Genomic DNA, 22,598 nt, shown 5'->3' with positions numbered 1-22,598 from the left:
GTCTTTGCAGGTACCACCCCCAATTCTTTAAAACAAACAACTCAGAAGGAGGCTTATGGACGCTAACCAGTCGACGACCCCTTCTTTCCAACATTTGGGTCACGCATTCAAACCCAATCAGTCCGGTTCTAGGTAAGCCCTAGAACATTGGAAGCCATTGCTGGGGACTTGGAAGATCAACGCATAATGACGGACGACCAGTATGGAGACGGACACACCGCATCGGAGTTTGAACAAGAGCACCAAGACGCGGTCATCAACGACAGAGCAATAATATCCCTACAAGGAATGGAAGGATAGCGTGGCGAAGGTCCCTCCAATACCCAGGGATAAAAAAGGATCTCCTCTGAAGTTCATCAGCCCAGAAAAGATGGACAACCTCACTCTGCTAACCTAATGGATTATTACATGGTAACCAAGGTCGTCTCGAGCAACTAGAATAGGAGTTGGAACGACAGCGTGAAGCGTAACAAAGCATAAGGAGAGAGATCGAGCAATGAAGAGAGCTTGAAGAAAATCTCTGAACGCTAGAATTCGATCTCCGAAATAAGGATCCCCGTAGAGATTGAGAAGACACCCCATTGGGATATGAAGATCCATTCATTGAGGATATCATGAGGGCTAAAGTTCTTAGAAACTTTAAAAGCCCCGACATGGATCTGTATGACGGGATGACTGACCCGAAGCATCACCTCAGTAACTTTAAAATTCGGATGTACTTAGCTGACATATCGGACGCTACTCGCTGCAAGGCCTTTCTGACGACCTTGACTAAGGCGGCCATGATGTGGTTCGCTAGCCTTCCCCCCAGGTCGGTCACCAGCTTTGACGACCTCTCGCGCAAGTTTCTCGCGCGCTTCTCAATCTAGAAGGACAAAGTCAAGCATGCACCTAGCCTCTACTAGGAGTAAAACAGGAGGTCGGAGAACTCCTGAGAGACTACATGGAAAGGTTGAACAAAGCGTGCTTGGAAATTCAGGACTTACCCACTAAAGCAGTGATAATGGGCCTAGTCAATGGACTCCAAAAAGGACCCTTTGCCCAGTCCATCTCAAAGAGACACCCGACTTCTTTAAGTGATGTACAAGAACGAGCTGAGAAGAACATCAACGTGGAGGAAAACGCCAAGTTACGAGAACCGAGTTGGAGGATAGGGCATCCCCACCAATCAAAAGAAAAAAAGAAGGAGCCGAAGAAAAAGGAAGAAGTCGGATCTGAAAGGCCTAGAAGAATCACTCTTACACTCCTCTACGAGTTTCCTTTGTAGACGTATACATGGAAATTTGTCACACTAAAAAACTCCCCCCTTGTGACCCATCAAGAACAAAAAGGGAAAAATTCGTAAGGAATACTGTGAGTATCACAAGTTATATGGGTATTCTACTAATCATTGTTAAGATCTAAAAAATATGATAGAAAAGCTGGCCAGGGAAGGTCGGCTAGATAGATATCTCATGGAAAAGTTGGACAATCATGGGAAAAGAAAAAGAGATGATGAAGGTCACGGACAAAGAAGTCCGCCCCCGCAGACCCCCAAGCGCCACATTCATATGATATCGGGAGGATTTGCTGGAGGAGGGTTGACCAAATCATCTCGAAAAAGGCATCTGAAGGAAGTCTACCAAGTCGGGAGTGAGGGGCCCGACCTCCTAACTATCTCATTCACCAAGGAGGATGGACAAGGCATTGTGCCTAGACATGACGATCCGGTAGTAATCACTATGATTCTCGCCAATGCTCATCTACATAGAACTCTGGTGGATCAAGGGAATTGGCTGACCTCCTGTTTTAACCAGCATTTGACAAGTTGGGATTGGACGAGAAAGAGCTAAGGGCCTACCCCGACACCCTCTTCGGATTAGAGGACACTCCCATTAAGCCACTGGGTTTCATTCCCCTACACACAACTTTTGAAAAGGGGATAAAATCCAAGACCTTAAGCATCGACTTTATTGTCGTCGATGTAGCTTCTACCTACAATGCCCTGATAGGCAGAACAACCCTAAATTGGCTTGGAGCAGTGGTTTCTACACTCCACCTCTGTATGAAGTTTCCAACACCGGAAGGAATTACTACCATCAGGGGAGACCAAAAGCTGGCGAGAAAGTGCTACAATGAAAACCTGAACCTGAGAGGTAAATGCAAAGAAGTCAATACCATTAAACTCGGGGGAGTCCGAGTTAAAGAAGAATTATGGCCACAACCAAGAGAAAAGGCAGAAGAGGTACAAATTGGGCAAGAGATTGGGAAGAACACCAACATAGGAGCCAACTTGGCAGAAGATCTGAAGCAGAAGCTGGTACAACTCCTACAAGAGAATTCCAATCTTTTCGCCTGGAAAGCTTCCGACTTGGCTGGAATAGACCCCGAACTCATGTCACACAAATTGGCTGTTCAGCCGGGGTCCCAACCTTTCCAGTAAAGAAGGAGGAAGCTAGGACCTAAACGGGCTCAAGTGGTCAAAGAGCAAGTGCAAGCGCTGCTAGAGGCAGGCTTTATTAAAGAAGTCAAGTATCCGGCCTGGCTAGCAAACGTGGTATTGGTAAAAAACAGAATGGAAAATGGAGGATGTGCGTTGACTATACCGATATCAACAAGACATGTCCAAAAGACTCATCCTCTACCCAATATTGATACCTTAGTAGACTCTAGCTCGGGATATCAATATTTGTCATTCATGGATGCCTACTCGAGATATAATCAAATCCTAATGTACAAGCCAGACCAAGAGAAGACATCGTTTATCACGCTCGGAGCGAACTACTGCTACGTGGTCATGCCATTTGGATTAAAAAATGCAGGGGCACATATCAAATACTGATGAATAGGGTATTTGCACCTCATATGGGAGAGTTAATGGAGGCATATATAGACAACATGCTGGTAAAGACCAAGGATGACGCCAGCCTCCTGAATGATCTCTCGCAAGTCTTCAAAAGCATAAGATTGCATGGGATGAGATTAAATCCCGATAAGTGCACCTTTGCAGTAGAGGCTGAAAAATTCCTAGGATTCATGCTAACACAAAGGATGATTGAAGCTAACCCTGATAAGTGTAGAGCGATCCTGAAAATGAAGAGCTTGACTTGTTTAAAGGAAGTCCAATAGCTGAACGGCCAACTTGCAGCTATATCCAGATTCTTGGCTAGATCAGCGCTAAGATCTCTACCTCTTTTTTCTCTCTTAAGAAAAGGATGCCAGTTTGAATGGACTCCTGAATGCGAAAAAACATTTCAAGAGTTCAAAAAGTACTTGAGCCGACCTTCCATTCTTACCCGACCAAAGGCAGGGGAAGAACTCGTATTATACTTAGCTGTCTCCGAAAGGGCCGTGGCATTAGCATTAATACGCGAAGATGAGGTTGGGTAGCATCCTATTTACTTTACAAGCAAGGTGTTACAAGGCATTGAACTAAAGTATCAAAAACTTGAAAAGTTCTTATATGCCTTGATAATAGCATCTAGAAGGCTACGGTCTTATTTTCAAACTCACACTATAAAAGTTCGAATGAACCAGCCCATGAAGCAAATCCTTCAGAAAACGGATGTTGCAGGTAGAATGGTTCAATGGGCTATAGAGCTATCCGAGTTCAATTTGAAATACGAAGCTCAGACAGCCATCAAAGCCAAATGCCTCACTGACTTCGTGGCCGAATACGCAGGAGATCAAAAGGGGACATCTACTATGTGGGAGTTGTATGTGGATGGCTCCTCCAACAAAGTCAGAAGCGGTGCAAGCATAATACTGGTTAGTCAAGAAGTAACTCAGATAGAGGTCTCCTTGAAATTTGAATTCCCGGCCTCCAATAATCAGGCAGAATATGAAGCCCTAATTACTGGGCTAAAGTTGGCCAAAGAAGTCGAAGCAACTAAAGTAGTAGTCTTCAGAGACTCTCAAGTTGTGACTTCTCAAATCAATGGAGAGTATCAGGCTAAAGACCCAAATATGAAAAGGTACTTGAAAAAAACCATGGAGCACCTCGGGCAATTCCCAGAAAGTGAGGTAAAGCATATAGCTCAGGAGCTGAACAACAGAGCTGATGCCCTCTCCAAGCTGGCAAGTACCAAACCAGGGAAAATAATAGAAGCCTGATACAGGAGACTCTCCAAGAGCCATCGGTCACAAAGACAAATAACAGGATAGATGTCTTCCCAGTCTCCGGCCTAGACCTCGGATGGATGAAACCACTAATCGAATACTTAAAATTCGACATCCTTCCCGAGGAACAAAAGGAGGCTCAAAGACTTAGAAGGGAAATACAGAACTATACCTTATGCGAAACGTCCTTTATCGAAGAGGGATATCTACACCACTCTTAAAATGTGTCCCGACCTCTAATACAGGAGAAGTATTAGATGAGGTCCATAACGGGATTTGTGGAAATCACCTCGGAGCAAGGTCTTTAGCCAGAAAGGTGATACGGGCAGGATTCTTTTGGTCGACCTTGCAAAAGGACGCTACCGACTTCATCAAGAAATGCCAACCATGTTAGATGCATGCAAATTTCCACATCGCTCCCCCCTAAAGAGCTCATTAGTATAACTTCTCCCTAGCCTTTTACAAAATGGGGATTGGACCTATTGGGACCTTTTCCTTAAGCGCCAGGACAAGTCAAGTTTCTCATTGTGGGAGTAGACTACTTCACTAAGTAGATAGAAGTAGAGCCATTAGCTACTATTACGGCGTAGAGAAGTTGGAAATTTCTGTACTGAAACATTATCACCCAATTTGGAGTTCCACACTCCATCACAATTGATAATGGTACATAGTTCACATATTCAACATTTAGAAGCTTGGTGGCGAGTATGAAGATCAAGCAGTAATTCACCTCAGTAGAACACCCACAAGCCAATGGCCAGGCCGAAGCAGCCAATAAGGTCATATTGGCAGGACTAAAGAAGAGGTTGCAAGATGCAAAGGGGGCTTGGGTTGAAGAGCTCCCTCAAGTATTGTGGACCTACAGAACTACAACCTATTCAACCACCGGAAAGACACCCTTCCGACTTGCCTATGACACAGAAGCCATGATTCCTATTGAAGTCAACAAGCAAAATCCAAGGGTGGGATTTTACGATGAGGTCAGTAATGTTCAAGCCCACAAAGAGGAACTCGAACTACTTCCAGAAGTCCGAGAACAGGCTCAGATAAGAGAAGCAGTCTTAAAGCAAAGGATAACAAGTAGATACAACAAGAAAGTAATTCGCAGAAGTTTCACCTCAGATGACTTGCTCCTAATCTGAAATGACATCGGTATAAACAAATCGGGCGAAGGGAAGCTCGCTGTAAACTGGAAGGGACCCTACAAGATAATTGAGGTCCTCGGAAAAGGATATTACAAAGTGTCTGACCTAAATGGGGCAGAGCTCCTAAGGTTGTGGCATGCTTGCAATATGCGAAAGTATTATAGCTAGAAGCGAACTTTTCTCCCTGATGTACTTTTTTTACTAACTTCATGATTTTGTCCCAAAAAAGATTTTTCTGAAGGGGGTTTTAACGAGGCATCAAAGCGAAGGTAAAGGGCAAGAGACTTTAAAAACCCTTAGTAACCGAAAGCACTGTTGTAAAGTTTCTTCCTTCATTAATGGCATCATTTATCTCTCTTTAAATTTCATTACCACTACGATATGCACCGACTTAAGCTAAAAAAAGCACGAGAATCTGCTGCCCAACCTAAGTGGTCGGCAGGATAAAGTGACGAGGTATAAGTCGGTGTAAAGAAGTTGTAAAAAGACGGTCATCTCAGTTCGGAATAAAGATAGCAGACGACTTACAAGTCAAAAAAGCCGAGCTAAGACTAAATGAAGCACAAAAATAACCTAAATGATTCAGTAAGCAAAGAAAAATTGAACGTAGGCAAACAAAGTAATGGAAAGCGAGAAGCATGAAAGTCCCTAAAAAAGTCGAAGGTAGAGGGGTTCTCACAAAACCCTCACCAAAGCTAATGTTACTTGGCAAAAAGTTTCCAGCCTTACTAGATCACAACGAATTTATCTAAGGAACACCCGGTAAAAGTTTTTCAAAAAAAAAAAAAAACTTCGCAAACCCAAAAAGATTTTATCAAAAATCCTTCAAGGAAAAGCAAACATCATCACAAGAATGATAAAATAACTACTTTGTTAAAGGTCCTATTCAAAAAGGACCAGAAACAAAAATTTTTGTTTAAAACCTATTAAGGGTTAAAAGTTGGCATTCATCCACAAAATATACGAAATGTAAAAATAAATTGTTCAAAAAAGGTCCCACAAACCAGGCTTTAAGAGCAAATTGAAATTGAACCAATAAGAGGATTGGAGTCACCATCAGGAGGAGAGATTGGGTCGGTCGCAGAGGTTGGAGGAACAGGAGGGATCTCTTCGACAGTATAAGTCAGAGCAGCCCCGGGTTGAGTGGACGAACTCGGTAGGAACCCCTCGGATACATCAGCCTCAAGAGGAAGTGCTGCCAAGCCGTTTTCAACTCAGAATCGGTAGGAGGATGAGGGGGAGACACAATTCTACCATCAACAACAACCTTATCAGGGTGAAGAAGCAACAGGTCTAAGTTGGGAGCCAAAACTCGAACCTGCTCTTTCAACACCTTAAACACCACCTCGGTGCCTTCAGCTACAGACTCTTCCAAGTCCTGGTACCCCTCCTTAAGCCGATCCAGCTGCTCCCTAAGCTCTATTTTTCAGTAAACAAGCGCACATAATTCTGCTCAGCCTTCTCCTTCAGACCCTCAACCACAGCCAAAGAGCCCATCAACTGCTTCTCCCTCTCGCAAAACTTAGAAAGCACCTCTTTCAGCTAATCCCTCTCCTCTGTCAACCTCTTCTCATCCTCATAGAACATGGTTAGTTGATCCTCAAGAGCCTCTAGAGAACACTGGGTAGCATTTAGAGGAGTCTTTTCCAGTTTCTTGAGTAGAGAAGTACACACCCCAACAGTACGAATCCCTCCCCGGATTAAAATTTGGAGATGATTTCTAATGGAGGCATCATCCATAGCAATAGTGCAATGCGGAAGGATATGTCTCTCATTGAACTTCACCCCGTTGAAAACAGAGTCACCAATGTTGGAGACACCAGACTCCGATGTTTTTCTCTTCTTTGAAATGGGTTACGAGGAGGGAAGAACTAGAGGGGTAGGTATAAAGGGAGGAGGAGGAGGAGGGATAGGAAGATCGGCCAACTTGGCCAAGACGGAGGAGGTCGCCCCCGAATTCGGCTTTAGAGGAGAAGAAGTAGTCGATGTTTCGCCTTCTTGCAATTGAGCAGCTTGGGCCCAGGCATTTCTCTTCACCTCCTGAACTTTTTGGTATGCTTTTGATCCGCTTTTCATTTTTTCTACAAAAGAAAATAGGGAATGTCAGTAAATAAGTTGGAAAGGACAAAGAGTCATCCACGAAACAAAAAAGTAAATAACTACCTAATTCCGTACAAACATAACTCGGAGTTTCGAGGAGGAACTTTTTTGTATCGAGATTTAGATTTGGAGCTCGCCCTCAAGCTTCTCAGAAGAACTCAACTACAGTCTCTTTGACCTCATCCAAATCTACCAGATCGTACTTTTTGACAGAGGCTACCTCTATCCAGTATAAGGGGAAATGAGGCTCATTGTTTTCGGTAAGAAAGAAAGGATGGTGACCCTCTACAACTCAGACTTTGAAAAAAAAATTTTTGAAATCATGGAATAATTCATCAAAAATGAAAAATACTTTCTGGCCCTGGATGGCACGGAAAGATACCTATTGTTGCTTGTTTCTAGACGAAGCACTAAAAGGCTTGGTAAGATGAAAAAGAAAGAAGAATATCTTCAGGGAAATCGGAAAATCAAGCTCACGACTGACAAGTTGATAGATCTTCATAAAACCCCAAGTGTTAGGGTGAAGTTGAGAAGGAGCAACTTGGCAGTAAAAAAGAAGCTCAGTTTCAAAATCAGAGAAAGGAAAAGTCACCCCCAGCCTAGTAAAAAGGCAGTCATACATAAAAATAAAGGGGGTTTGAATCCACCATTTTGCCAAAATAGACTCTGTCCTCTAAATCAGGGACAACTAATTCATATTTGATCTCATCATCCCCAGCATCACAGAGCCGGTGGTGTTTTCAAAATTCATCAACAAAAACACTATCTACCAAGGGAACCTCACAAAGGACAGAGGCATCTACCTGTCTTAACAGATCCTCGGGAACCCTCGAGGACATTTTTTGAACAGAAGGGCGAGACATAAGGGATGATATACCTACATTCCGCAAAGAAAAAGAAAAATCATCAAAAACAGAGCCGCATGGGAGAAATTTTCTTTAGCAAAACAGGAATCGTCAACAAAATCATAAAGGAAACATCCTTTCGGGAAAAATACGGAAAGTCTCTAAAGATTCCTAACTAGATCGGTGGCCGAAACTACAATAATGGCACAATAAAGCCTACCCAGAGTCTCCTTCCCAGTCACCCAGTTCACTTAAATAGAAATAAAGAAAGCGCTATAAAAACAAGAGGGAAAGTATTTATACAATCTTAGGGGCACAATCGTAAATTAGCCCACTCTTTAAAAAGGTGCGCCGTTACTGGTGCACGAAACTAGTTCCGCAGAATTTGTACAGATAGACCGGCAAATATACCTAGTCGTCCATGTAATACCTCAAGTGAGTGAGGGTCGATCCCACGGAGATTGTTAGTTTGAGCAAGCAGTGGACACCTTGCAGATCTTAGTTAGGCGGATAGAAAATATAGTTTGTCACAAAAAACATATAAATAGATAAATAGAACTGTTCATACCCTGGTCTGAGCTACAGGGTCGGATTGGCCGTAGACAAAAGGACCGATCTCATGAAAGGTTGGCCCACTACCGACCTCTTCGCAAAGACCTTGAAAGACCTTTAAAGAGGCCCAAAGAGGCTCTAATCGAAGAGCCACCGCCTACTGGAAAGCAGTTGTCAAAAGATATGATCTCACCCACAAAAGATAAGATAAGATAACAATCTTGTCTCAAAGAAGATCGTCAAAACACCATTATAAGTAGACTGGAGCACCCAGGTATAACTCATACTCCAATTCTACTAAAAATCTGCCTAAAGCCCGTACTGACTTAAGCATCAGAGTTTCTTGTAGGTACCACCACCCTCCGGTGACTGAGAACCGGTGGCACCTCAGCTCTAACAAGTCAGACACGGCAAACTCAACCAAACCAAGAGATCTCGTTCGACATCAACCTCAACGCTTCAGGTAACTCTCAGAATATTGGCACCGTTGCTGGGGACCTGGAAGTCATCCCACAAGCATGGCAAACAACCCACTTAATAACGACCATGCTTGAGAACTGGAAGAGAGTACACCGACAAAGAATGCAGACTTCGTACCTTTCCCACCATCACCAAAGGAGGCACACCACTCCAAGGGGGATAAACAACCTCAAAACAAGGAGATCCTAGACGCCATCCGCAAACAACAAGATTGTCTCAAGCAGCTTGAACGAGAAGCGGAACGACAGCGAAAGGCCGAACGAGACCTTCGAAGAGAAACAAGGTGGTGTAGAGAGCTAGAAGAAAAACTCCAGAAGCTGAAAGCCGACCTCAAGACCAGGATTGCTCGATCCAACCATGAGACTAGCCCTCACAGGGAGCAAGACCCATTCACGGAAGAAATCATGAAGGCAAAAGTCCTAAGGGACTTCAAAGCCCCTGACATGGTCCCATATGACGGAACGTCCGACCCAAGCCATCGCCTCAGCAACTTTAGAAGTCGGATGTACCTCACTGATGCCTCAGACGCAACTCGCTGCAAGGCCTTCCCAACCACCCTCACAAAAACAGCCGTCAAGTGGTTCGACAACTTACCCCCAATATCAATTACCAGCTTTTATGATCTCGCCAATAAGTTCCTAGCCAGGTTGTCAATTCAAAAAGACAAAGCCAGGCACGCTCCAAGCCTACTCGGAATCAAACAAGGAGACTGGGAGAGCCTCCAAAACTATATGGAAAGATTTAATAAAGCGTGCCTCGACATACAAAATCTTCCTACAGAAGCAGCAATCATGGGGCTTATCAACGGCCTGCGAGAAGGTCCCTCTAACCAATCCATATCCAAAAAACACCCTACATCCATAAACGAAGTACAAGAGCGGGCCGAAAAATATAATAACATGGAGGAAAACTCCCGAATAGGGAAAACCTCCAAAACCGGCTTCTCCTACCCCTCCCGGGACAGGGACAAAGAGCCAAGGAAAAAGGAGGATCAACCTACAGAGAAACCTAGAAAGTACCATAACTATACACCCCTTCGTGTATCCCTAGTAGACGTCTGATGCACCACTATTTCGTGGTAGATTTTATGCTTAATTTTAGTGGATTTCATCCATTATTCTCACATTTATTCAATGAAATAGCATGGTTCTATAAATTCTCCTTAATTTGTGCTTAAGTGTGAAAACATGCTTTTTAGGCCTTTATTTTGCTAATTTTAATTCACCTTTGATTCCACTAGATGCCTTGATGTGTTTGTTAGTGAATTCAGGTTGAAAAGGCTAGGAATGGATCAAAGGAGTGAAGAGAAAAGCATGCAAAGTAAAAAATTCATGGAAAATCAAGGATTGGGAGTGCATACACCGACGCCCATGCATGGAACGACGCGCACGCGTGGATATGAAGTCACATGGTGACGCGTACGCGTGACATGACGCGTACACGTAGGAAGTGAAAATGCCAATCGACGCGTACGCGTGACCCATGCGTACGCGTTGATGCTTGCACGTGATCTCATTAAAGTGAAAATGCTGGGGGGCAATTTCTGAGCTTTCCAGGCCCAGATCCAACTCATTTCAGAGCCTATTACATGCAGAATTCAAGAGGAGTCAAGGGGAAGCACATAGGGGAGTTTTCACCATGCTTTAGTTAGTTTCTGGAGAGAGAAGCTCTCTCTTCTCTCTAGAATTAGGTTAGATGTAGCTTAGGAATTCTTAGATTTAGGTTTAATTCATGCTTTGATTTACTTTTCTTTTTCAATTTCTTGTTCCTATACCTTTGCTTTCTTAGTCTAGTATTTTACTTCTTGTAATTGTTTACTTTGTTGTTGATGCACTCTTATTTCTTCTATTTTAATGCAATTTATGTTTGCTTTCCTTTATTGTTGATTTGAGTTGTTGTTATTAATTTCTTGCAATCTTATTTTGCTTTCCTTTTATGCCTTCTAAGTGTTCGATAAAATGCTTGGAGGGATGTTAAAGTAGATTTTCGTGTTCTTGGCTTGGGATGGTAACTTAGGAGAACTTGAGTTACTAATATCCAAGTGTTGATAATTGGTATCCATTGACTCTAGCTTTCACTAAGTTAATTATTGAGGTGGCTAGGACTTGTGGATTAGGATTGGTGTAGCTCTTTTGACTTTCCTTTACTCGTTAGAGGATGACTTAATGAGATTGATCCTTGCAATTATCAAGTTGTGGTTAGTAACAAGGATAAAGATCCTTGACCATCATTCCTTACCAAGACCTTTTTATCGTTTGAATTTCCATTTACTTTCTTGCCATTTACTCTTCATGTTTCTTATTCCAAAACTCCAAAAATACTTGTCCCATAACCAATAACAAGAACACTTTCCTGCAATTTCTTTGAGAGACGACCCGAGATTTGAATACTTCGGTTATTTTTATTGGGGTTTGTACTTGTGACAAACAAATTTTTGATTGAGCATTGTTTTTTGGTTTAGAAACTATACTTACAACGAGATTTCAATTGTGAAATTCTATACCATCAAAAAAATCCCTTCATCGAAATGGCACCATTGTTGGAAAATTGCAAATGTGTGCCTTGTTATTGGTTATTGTACGTATGTTTATATTGTGAATAGTTTGCTCTTTTGTTGGTTTGCTAGTTTTTGGTAGTTGTAGGAGTTTGTTCTCTTTATTTGTTACTAGTTTTTGTTTATACTTTCCCTTGCTACTATGAATTCTCACCCTTTTGGATATGAGTTTCGTTACAACTATATTGTAGGAAGTAGAGATTACAATGAAGATATGCATCAAGGATGGAACAATCAAAGGTGGGATGAGCCTCAAGCATATAGACAACCTTCTTGGCAACAACCTCCTCCGGTCTTATATAGGTATAATTCCAATCCTAATGCGTATCAATATAACGGATGTGGTACTCCTCGTTGTGCATGTCAACAACCACCACCACATGCTTATGAACCACCTCCTCAACATAGCCCTCAACCATACTCACAATTCCCTTTTTACCAAATTCCCTCCTATGACCCTCATCCATCATATCACCAATCACCTTTACCGCATCGTTGTGACCATTATGAGAGAAAACCCATAGAACCACCCACATTCCAATACAATTACTCCCAAGAACCACACATTCCATACACAACACCTCCATACCTTTACTAAGGAGAACCACATTCCTATTATGAACCCTTTCTCCAAAATAATGAACCCTCCTATTCACCCCAAGCCCCAATGGATGATTCTCTCACTTTATTCCTTCAAAGGCAAGAAGAAATGCAAAGGGAGGTGCTAGAATTCACGGCCGCCTTGGACAAGGTGGTAAACCGATTAGCCTCCCAATGCTTGAACACTCAAGGAACTCCCATGGCCACATGTGGAGAATCAATTGAAGAGCATAGCATGAAGGAGAGATTAGGAACTCCGGTGGAAAATGAGGAGTTAGATTTTATGTTGGAACAATTAGAGGAAGCTATGATTGTTGAAGAAGAGGAAGAAGTGGTTGAAGACTTAGGAGATGCAGAACCACCATGGGAATCTAGAGTCATAGAAAACCCCTCCAAGAAGATTGAATTTGATGTTGAGGAGGAGAGTGCACAACCTCCAAAACAATTGTTGAATGAAGACTTGGAAGGAATGAAGTAAGAATTGAGTTCCCTTGGTGATGAAGATCATGCATCAAACCTTCTTGGTGGTGAATCCTTTGAACTTGAAGAACCTTCTCCCAGTAAGATAGAAAGCAATGTGGAGGTAGATTTCTCTCATCCTCCCATTTATGATTTGAGTGATGGAGAAGAGTTAGATGAAATTGATGAACAAAGGATTGAATTCGAAGAAGTTTGTAAAGAGGTGGAGGTAATCAAGGAAGAACACAAGGGAGTGAAGCTTGCAAGGACATTGGAAACACCTCTCCCTAAGTCATCACCATCCATTCTTTCAATCAAGTGGGTAAATCTCTTGTCCTTAAGCTTTAAGATTCTACTTGAATATGGTTTACTTGAGACGGATGGGCAACTTAGAGCTCTTTGTGGCTTTAAGAGCAAAAGGGAGATGGTTAGTGGTTGGCATTATACATCAAAGTTCATGATGGTTGCATGTTCAAGGCTTAATAGCAAGGGTTGCTGTAGAATTAGATTGTCTGGGTCTAGGATGATGTTTGGTCGCTTGAGTGAGAATTCCAAGATTATGGCACCCAAATGGAATAATGATGATCAACTTGAAGATAGGTGTAGAAACAAGATTTGGGATCCGGGAATACATGAGGATCAATTTTGGGAGCCCTTAGCTTGTGAAGAACCCCATCAAAGCTTAGAGCGATTAATTTTGAAGAATGGAGCTTATTGGAAGTCCAAGCATTGGTGGATGTTCAAGGATGGATTCAAGCACAAGCCACCTTGATGAGGAGCTCCCTATAAGTCAAACTTAAGGACAATAAAGAAAAGTGCCAGGTGGGAGACACCCCACTATGGTAAAATTTTTTCATTTTTTCTTTTGTACATATTGGAAATTAGCTTAATTTCATGTTTTGTTTGGTTTGTTGAGTTTAATTGGTAGTATAATATGTTAGATAATGTTTTATGGTGTTTTGGTAGCTGTTTGGAGGTTTGGAATGCTTGGTTTGGTGTAAGAACTTGGAAAAATTTTGAAAAACAGAGCACCAACCTATGCGTACGCGTCACCCACGCATACGCGTGACCACAAGCTTTTCCACTATCCACGCGCACGTGTCACCCACGCGTACGCGTGGATTCAAAATTTCCACCTCCATACAAAATCCAGAGAGTTGTGCCTACTTCATGCCAACTTTGTGCGTGAGGCACAACTCTGTCCACGCATACGCGTGACCCACGTGTACGCGTCGCCTCTTTGAATAACCCATCACGCGTTTGCATGACCCACACGTACGCGTGACCCATGCGTACGCGTTGCACCCATTTCACCACCCCCACGCTTACGCGTCACTCCACGCGTACACGTGGATCGCCCTCTTTCATCATCTTCTTTTCTTCTCTTCTTTCCATTTCTTTCCTTCTTCTTTCTTCTCTTCTCTTCTTTCCTTCTCTCATCCATCATCCAACACTACCAAATACTATTTGTAACCATTCTTTTTAGTTAGTTAGTTGTTTAGCTAGTTTCATTTTTGTTTGAATTTCTATTTTTCATTATAGGTGTTGAATTATTAATTCTGTTTACTGTTTATTGCTGCTTATTATTAATTGAATGCTATTTTAGCATAATTACTTTTATTATTCATTGTTGAATTCTTTGTTGAGGTTGCAATTTGCTACTTGGTTTTGAGCTCCTAACGCTTAATGTTTTGGATACCAAGTACATGAGAATTGCCTTTAATGAATATTAAATCTTTTTGAATTGCATGATTTGGCCACCATATGATTTGAACCTTTTTTTTTATTAGGCAATTTCATGATGGATGTTGTGCAATTATCTTAATACATTGTGTTTCTTGATCATATGCGTCCATATATTTTTGGCTGGAATACTTTTATGCTTCTTTATTGCTTGTCTTAACTTACAAGTTTACTTTGAAGTATTTCAAGCACACTCGAATGAGTGAAGTGTATGCTTCTTTTGTGACGTAGCTTCCATGCTAGTGTGTGTTCTAGACTACATGCATCTTAGAACTCACACACTTGTTTCATTAATGTCACACTAATTTACTCACTTCATTCTAGTGATTTACCTCATTCCAACAATGTATGCTTCCTTACTTTGCATTTACTTTTCTTACTATCCTGCCTTCTATTTTCAGGATGAATCATTATAAGCAAAAATGGAAGTAGAAGACAGAACACGCAGCACCGGTTGATCCACCAGCTGAAGGTGCCAACTCGGAGAGTCGCCGTACCCTCTTGCTCATCTTTGGATGCACCGAGGACGGTGCAAACTTTTAAGTGTGGGGAGGTCGTCCGACCAGTCGGCATTTTTGGGTGACAAGTTTCTAATCCCAACACTTTTGTATTTTATTTTTTTAGGTTTTTTAGGATTTTTAGTTTCATTTTCTTATTTTGCATATGTATACATAATAAGCTTAGTCAAAATAATAAAATTTCTCAAGAAATGTTTCTATAGGGAACCCCAATTTATTTGAGTAAAAATTTTTCATTGAACTTGCTTGAATTATACATTGTGAAACATGATTTTTGGGCTAAGAACACAAGCTTGTGAGTTTTGAGCCTAATTGTGTGGTTACATCATATAACCACTTATTTCCATTCTTGTGTGCATTATTCTCTCTCTATGATTGTAATCTTTGATTTGTTTGATTCTTTATGTCCATTATTTTATGTATACATACATTTATATAATTGAGGCCATCATTTCATTTAGCTCACTTACCCAAATAGCCTTACCTTTTATCTTCCATTGTTAGCCATCTTTGAGCCTATGATAAACCCACTTTTTCTTAATATTATCACATTACAAGCTTTAAAGCAAAAAATAAGAAATGTCTTTTATTTGGATCTTGATTAGCTTAGGCTAGTGAGTGTGTATCATTCAAGTATGGGAAAACCTGAGACATTGGTTGAGGTAAATGTGTATTTTGAGTTTTTCATTGAAAACTTTGGGAATTGGGTACATACTCATGTGATGATTAAATGTAAACCAAATGCATTGATACTTTTGTATATACTTTATTGTAAAAAGAAAAAATATATATACAAAAAGAAAATAAAATAAAAAAGAAAAAAATGGAAAAGAAAAAGAAAGAAAAAATAAAAAAATAAAAAGGGGACAAAATGCTCCAACGTGAAGTCCAATAATAATCAATGCATATGAGTTATGATCAAGAAAAGAATGCATGAGTGTGTGAATAAGTGAAGAATGGGTAGTTAGGTTTGTTTAGAATTATATAGGTTGCTATATAGGTTAGGTGGGAAGCTTAGGTTAATCAAAGATTCAAATTTCAAGTCCACTTGACCAAATATGCATCCTACCTTGACCCTAGCCCCATTACAACCTTATGAAAAGTCCTCATGATATTTGTATGCATGCATGAAATAATTGTTGATTGTTAGATAAAAAACAAATCTTGGAAAGCATGATTAGGGGAGAATTGAGTGAATCAACCCTATACACTTGAGTGACTAGAGCGGATACATATCCGGTGAGGGTTCGATTGCTCAATTACATATTTTCACCTATGATCATCTCTTTTCTTGCAAGTTTGTATAATCTTTAATAACTCAATTCAATTGTGGTTTGGCTTGGTTGTTAATACCTTTAGCCCTTATGCTTATATTGGTTTTCTTGGGAAGTGATTTATTTTGACCACGTAATTGCATCCATTTAGATAGTTATATGTAGGTAGATTGCATATAGTTTATTTGCATTGAATAAATGATAGTACCCTTTGTCTCTTTCTTGGTTAAGCATGAGGACATGCTTGGTTTAAGTGTGGCGAGATTTAATGCACCACAATTTCGTGGTACATTTTATGCTTAATTTTAGTGGATTTCATCCATTATTCTCATATTTATTCAATGAAATAGCATGGTTTTATAAATTCTCCTTAATTTGTGCTTAAGTGTGAAAACATGCTTTTTAGGCCTTTAATTTGCTAATTTTAATTCACCTTTGATTCCGCTAGATGCCTTGATGTGTTAGTTAGTGAATTCAGGTTAAAAAGGCTAGGAATGGATCAAAGGAGTGAAGAGAAAAGCATACAAAGTGGGGAATTCATGGAAAATCAAGGATTGGGAGTGCATACACCAACGCGCACGCGTGGAACGACGCGCACGCATGGATATGAAGTCGCATGGCGACGCGTAAGCGTGACATGACGCGTATGCATGGGAAGTGAAAATGCCAATCGATGCGTACGCATGACCCATGCGTACACGTTGATGCTCGCACGTGACCTCATTAAAGTGAAAACATTGGGGGCGATTTCTGAGCTTCCCAGGCCCAAATCCAACTCATTTCTGAGCCTAAACATGCAGAATTCAAGAGGAGTCAAGGGGAAGCACATAGGGGAGTTTCACCATGCTTTAGTTAGTTTCTAGAGAGAGAAGCTCTCTCTTCTCTCTAGAATTAGGTTAGATGTAGCTTAGGAATTGTTAGATTTAGGTTTAATTCATGCTTTGATTTACTTTTCCTTTTCAATTTCTTGTTTCTTAACCTTTGCTTTCTTAGTCTAGTATTTTACTTCTTGTAATTGTTTACTTTGTTGTTGATGCACTCTTATTTCTTCTATTTTCCTTTTAATGTAATTTATGTTTGCTTTCCTTTATTGTTGATTTGAGTTGTTGTTGTTAATTTCTTGCAATATTATTTTGCTTTCCTTTTATACCTTTCAAGTGTTTGATAAAATGCTTGGAAGGATGTTAAAGTAGATTTTTATGTTCTTGGCTTGGGATGGTAACTTAGGAGAACTTGAGTTACTAATGTCCAAGTATTGATAATTGGTATCCATTGACTCTAGCTTTCACTAAGTTAATTAGTGAGGTGGCTAGGACTTGTGGATTAGGATTGGTGTAGCTCATTTGAATTTCCTTTACTCGTTAGAGGATGACTTAATGAGATTGATCCTTGCAATTATCAAGTTGTGGTTAGTAACAAGGATAAAGATCCTTGACCATCATTCCTTGCCAAGACCTTTTTATCATTTGAATTCCCATTTACTTTCTTGCCATTTAATCTTCATGTTTCTTATTCCAAAACCCCAAAAATACTTGTCCCATAACCAATAACAAGAACACTTCCCTGCAATTCCTTTGGGAGACGACCCGAGGTTTGAATACTTCAGTTATTTTTATTGGGGTTTATACTTGTGACAAACAAATTTTTTATTGAGGATTGTTTGTTGGTTTAGAAACTATACTTACAACGAGATTTTAATTGTAAAATTCTATACCATCAAAAAATCCCTTCATCAACGTCTACAGGGAAATATGCAACATAGAAAAGATCCCCCCACCCCGTCCAATCAAGCACAAAAGGGGAGGAAGTCGGACCGAATATTATGAATACCATAAAATCTACGGGCACCTTACCAACGAATGCTACGACTTAAAGAACGTCATAGAAAAGTTGGCCCGTGAAGGAAGATTAGATCGATTCTTAGCTAGCAGATTGGACGACCCTAGGAAAAGGAGGCGGGACGAAGAGGGAGGATGGACCGAACGCCCCCTTGCTCCCCGGAAAGGCACATTCACATGATCAATAGAGGATTCGCTGGGGAGGGATCTCAAAGTCATCACACAAAAGGCACCTCAAAGAGATATACCATGTTGGAGAAGGGGATAAGTCGCCCGACCTCCCCACCATGTCTTTCACCAAGGAAGATGATGCTGGCGTCATCCCCACGCATGACGATCCCGTGGTAATCACTATCATTTTAGCCAACACCAACCTCCACCGAACACTGGTCGACCAGGAAAGCTTGGCAAACATCCTATTCAAATTCGCCTTCAATAAGCTCGGGTTCGAAGAAAAAGAATTAAGAGCATATCCCAACTGCCTATTTAGGCTGGGAGACACTCCAATCCAACCCCTCGGATATGTCTCGCTACATACCACATTCGGGAAGGGAGCCTGGTCTAGAACACTAAGTAAATGTAAGCTCCACGTAAAATGCCCTCATCGGCCAAACGACCCTGAACCAGCTCGCCGCGGTAATTTCCATCCCACACATGTGCATGAAGTTTCCAACCACGGAGGGCATAGCCACCGTCAAAGGAGACCAGAAACTTGCACGACGATGCTACAAAGAATGCCTGAACCAAAAAGGCGATACCAGAGGAAAAGAGGCTAACATTGTTGAACTCAGAGGACCCCGGGCTCGCGAAGAACTCCGTCCTCAGCCGGAAGGCGAGACCAAAGAGGTATAGGTCGGAGACACCCCAAACAAAATGACAAGTATAGGAGCGAACCTAAAAGAGAACCTAAAGGAGCTATTAGTCAGGCTCTTAAAGGAGAATTCTGACCTCTTTGCCTGGAAGGCCGCGGATATGCCTGGCATAGATCCTGGCTTAATGTGCCACCAGCTAGCCGTGTACCTCGGGTCTCGACCAATACAACAAAAGCGTAGAAAGCTCGGTCCAGAAAGATCACAAGTTGTGGAGGAATAGGTGCAGGCCCTGCTGGAGGCAGGGTTCATAAGGGAGGTTAAGTATCCACTGTGGTTGGCCAACGTCGTGCTGGTAAAAAAGCCCAACGGTAACTGGCGAATGTGCATAGACTACACCGACCTCAATAAAGCCTGCCCAAAAGACCCCTACCCTCCCAAACATCGATACCCTAGTCGACGCATCCTCGGGATACAAATACCTTTCCTTCATGGATGCCTACTCGGGATACAATCAAATACCAATGCATAAACCCGACCAAGAGAAAACCTCATTCCTAACCGCGAAAGCAAACTACTGCTATGTAATAATGCTGTTTAGACTAAAGAAAGCAAGGGCTACATATTAGAGGTTAATGAACAAGGTATTTGCCGACCACATTGGAAAGCTGATGAAAGTCTATGTAGACTGATGAGTGAAAAATTGGTTGGTAAAGAATTTCTCAAATAAACTCTCGTTGCATGTATAGTTTCTAAACCAACAAATAATCCTCTCATGCAAAAATTTGGTTGTCACAAGTAACAAACCCCAATAAAAATAGTAACCGAAGTATTCAAACCTCGGGTTGTCTTTCAAAGAAATTGCAGGAAAGTGTTCTTGCTATTGGTTATGGGACAAGTGTTTGGGGTTTTGGAATAAGGAACATAAAAAGTAAATGGCAAGAACGTAAATGGAAACTCAAATGATAAAAAGGTCTTGGCAAGGAATGATGGTCAAGGATCTTTATCCTTGTCACTAACCACAACATGATAATTGCAAGGATTAATCCTATTAAGTCATCCTCCAACGAATGAAGGAAAGTTAAATGAGCTACACTGATCCTAATCCATAAGTCCTAACCTTCTCACTAATTAATTTAGGGAAAGCTAGAGTTGATGGACACCAATTATCAACATTTGGACATTAGCAACTCAAGTTCACCTAAGTTACCATCCCAAGCCAAGAACACTAAAATCTACTCTAACATCCTTTCAAGTATTTAATCAAACACTTGGAAGGTATAAAAGGAAAGCAAGATAAAATTACAAGAAAAGTAAATCTACACTATCAATTGCAAGAAAATTAACAACAACAATTCAAATCAACAATAAAGGAACATGAAACATAATTTGCATTAAAAGAAAATAGAAGGAACAAGAGTGCATCAACAATAAGTAAACAAGTACAAGGAGTAAAGTATAAAACTAGGAAAGTAAAGGTAGAGAAACAAGAAATTAGAAAGGAAAAGTAAATCAAAGCATGAATTAAACCTAGATCTAAGAAATCTTAATCTACATCTAACCTAATTCTAGAGAGAAGAGAGAGATTCTCTCTCTAGAAACTAACTAAAAGCTTCTCCAAACTAAACTATGTGATTCCCTCCCCCCCTTTGACTCTTCTCAATTCTTCATATAATAGGCTTCAAAAATGAGTTGGATCTGGGCCTGGGAAGCCCAGAAATCGCCCTTAGCATTTTTACTTTAATGAAGTCACGTGCGAGTACCAACGCGTACGCATGGGTCACGCGTACGCGTAGCTTGACATTTTGCTATCCACGCGTACGCATCATATACGCGTACGTGTTGCCATACGACTTCAAATTCACGTGTTCGCGTCATTGAATGCATCCTAAATCCTTGATTTTCCATGATTTCTCTATTTTTTTGGTATCTATTTTTTTTTCTTTTTATTTTTCTTTTGGTATCTATTTTTTTTCTTTTTATTTTTCTCATTTTTTTCTTTTTGCAATAAAGTATATACAAAAGTATCAATGTATATGGTTTTATATTTAATTAATAATGAGTATGTATCCAATTCCCAAGATCTTCAATAAAGATACAACACACACCCTTTCCTAACCAATGTCCCAAGTTTTCCCACACTTGAATGATGCGCACACTCACTAGCTTGAACTAATCAAAGATCCAAATTAAAGACATTTATTGTTTTTCACTTTAAGGCTTGTAATGTGCTAATATTAAGAACAAGTGGGTTAATCATAGGCTCAAAGTTGGCTAACAATGGTTGATAAAAGGTAGGCTATTTGGGTAAGTGAGCTAAATGAAATGATGGCCTCAATCATATAAATGCATATATACATAAAATAATGGATATAAAGAATTAAACAAATCAAAGATTACAATCATAAAAAGAGAATAATGCACACAAGAAGGAAAATAAGTGGTTATAAGATGTAACCACACCATTAGGCTCAAAACTCACAAACTTGTGTTCTTAACTCAAAACATGTTCCACAAGATATAATTCAAGCAAGTTCAATGAAAAAATTTTACTCAAACCAATTGGGGCCTTATAAGTAAATTTCTTGGGAGATTTCATTATTTTGACTAAGCTTATTATGTATGTATGTATGTATATATATATATATATATATATATACAAAATAAGAAAATACAACTAAAAATTCTAAAAGACCTAAAAAAAATGAAATGCAAAAGTGTTGGGATAAGAAATTTGTCACCCAAAAATGCCTACTGGTTGGACGACCTCCCCACACTTAAAAGTTTGCACCGTCCTCGGTGTATTCAAAGATGAGCAAGGGGATACGGCGACTTGTCGAGTTGCCACCTTCAGCTGGCGGATCAACCGGTGCTGCGTGTTCTTTCTTCCGCTTCCGTTTTTTTTCGTTTATGGTGGTTGTTCATACCCTGGGTCGAGCTGTCCAACCCGGGATGTTCTACCAACAAAGCGACCGACCTCTTCAGGTCAGGACAAACCGACCTCTTCTCAAAGAGCTCGGCCAAAATGACAGGAAAGCCCAGTAAAGGGCCCAAATAGAGGAACACGACCCCAATCCAAAGGCAGTCCAAGCCTATAGAGATAAGGGCGGTTCCCTTAAAAGATAAGCTGACCTCAACTCAAAGATAGGATAAGATAAGATAACTAACTTATCTTATCTAAAAAGGTCACTCTACACCATTATAAATACACTAGAGCACCCAGGTATAACTCATACTCTGATTCTACTAAAAACCTGCTTAATACCCTTGCTAACTTAAGCATCGAGTCCCTTGCAGGTACCCCCCACCCTCCAGTGACGAAGGATCAGCAGTGTAGCCAGTCCAGTAAGTCGGACACAATAGCTCCGGCTGTCACTCACCAGCCGGATACGTCAACACCGACCAGCACAGAAGATCTCGTCCGAGATCGACCCACAGTTTCTGGTAACCCTCGGAACATTGGCGCCGTTGCCGGGAAACCTAGAAGTCATTCCAGCACCATGGCGGACGATCATGACAACGATCACGACTCAGATCTGGAAGATAGGACACCGCATCAAAACGTAGACACTACGCTAAAAGA

At 40.9% G+C, this 22,598-nt stretch overlaps 1 protein-coding gene across 1 annotated transcript; it reads left to right on the top strand.

Moving 5' to 3' along the window:
• The first annotated feature begins 3,507 nt into the window (after positions 1-3,507).
• LOC148547813 (uncharacterized) lies at positions 3,508-4,092 on the top strand. The gene has a single exon (XM_088495544.1). It carries the CDS (start codon positions 3,508-3,510, stop codon positions 4,090-4,092), a length of 585 nt encoding a protein of 194 aa, XP_088351670.1.
• Positions 4,093-22,598: the final 18,506 nt, after the last annotated feature.

The sequence above is a fragment of the Arachis ipaensis genome, chromosome B8 (assembly GCF_059453495.1).
Source record: "Arachis ipaensis isolate K30076 ecotype BB chromosome B8, ASM5945349v1, whole genome shotgun sequence".
Classification (NCBI taxonomy): domain Eukaryota; kingdom Viridiplantae; phylum Streptophyta; class Magnoliopsida; order Fabales; family Fabaceae; genus Arachis; species Arachis ipaensis.
This window is presented reverse-complemented; position numbering and strand designations above follow the sequence as displayed.

Excerpts from the sequence above, each read along its gene's own strand:
- LOC148547813 (XM_088495544.1), top strand. The coding sequence starts at position 3,508 with ATGAACCAGCCCATGAAGCAAATCCTTCAGAAAACGGATGTTGCAGGT.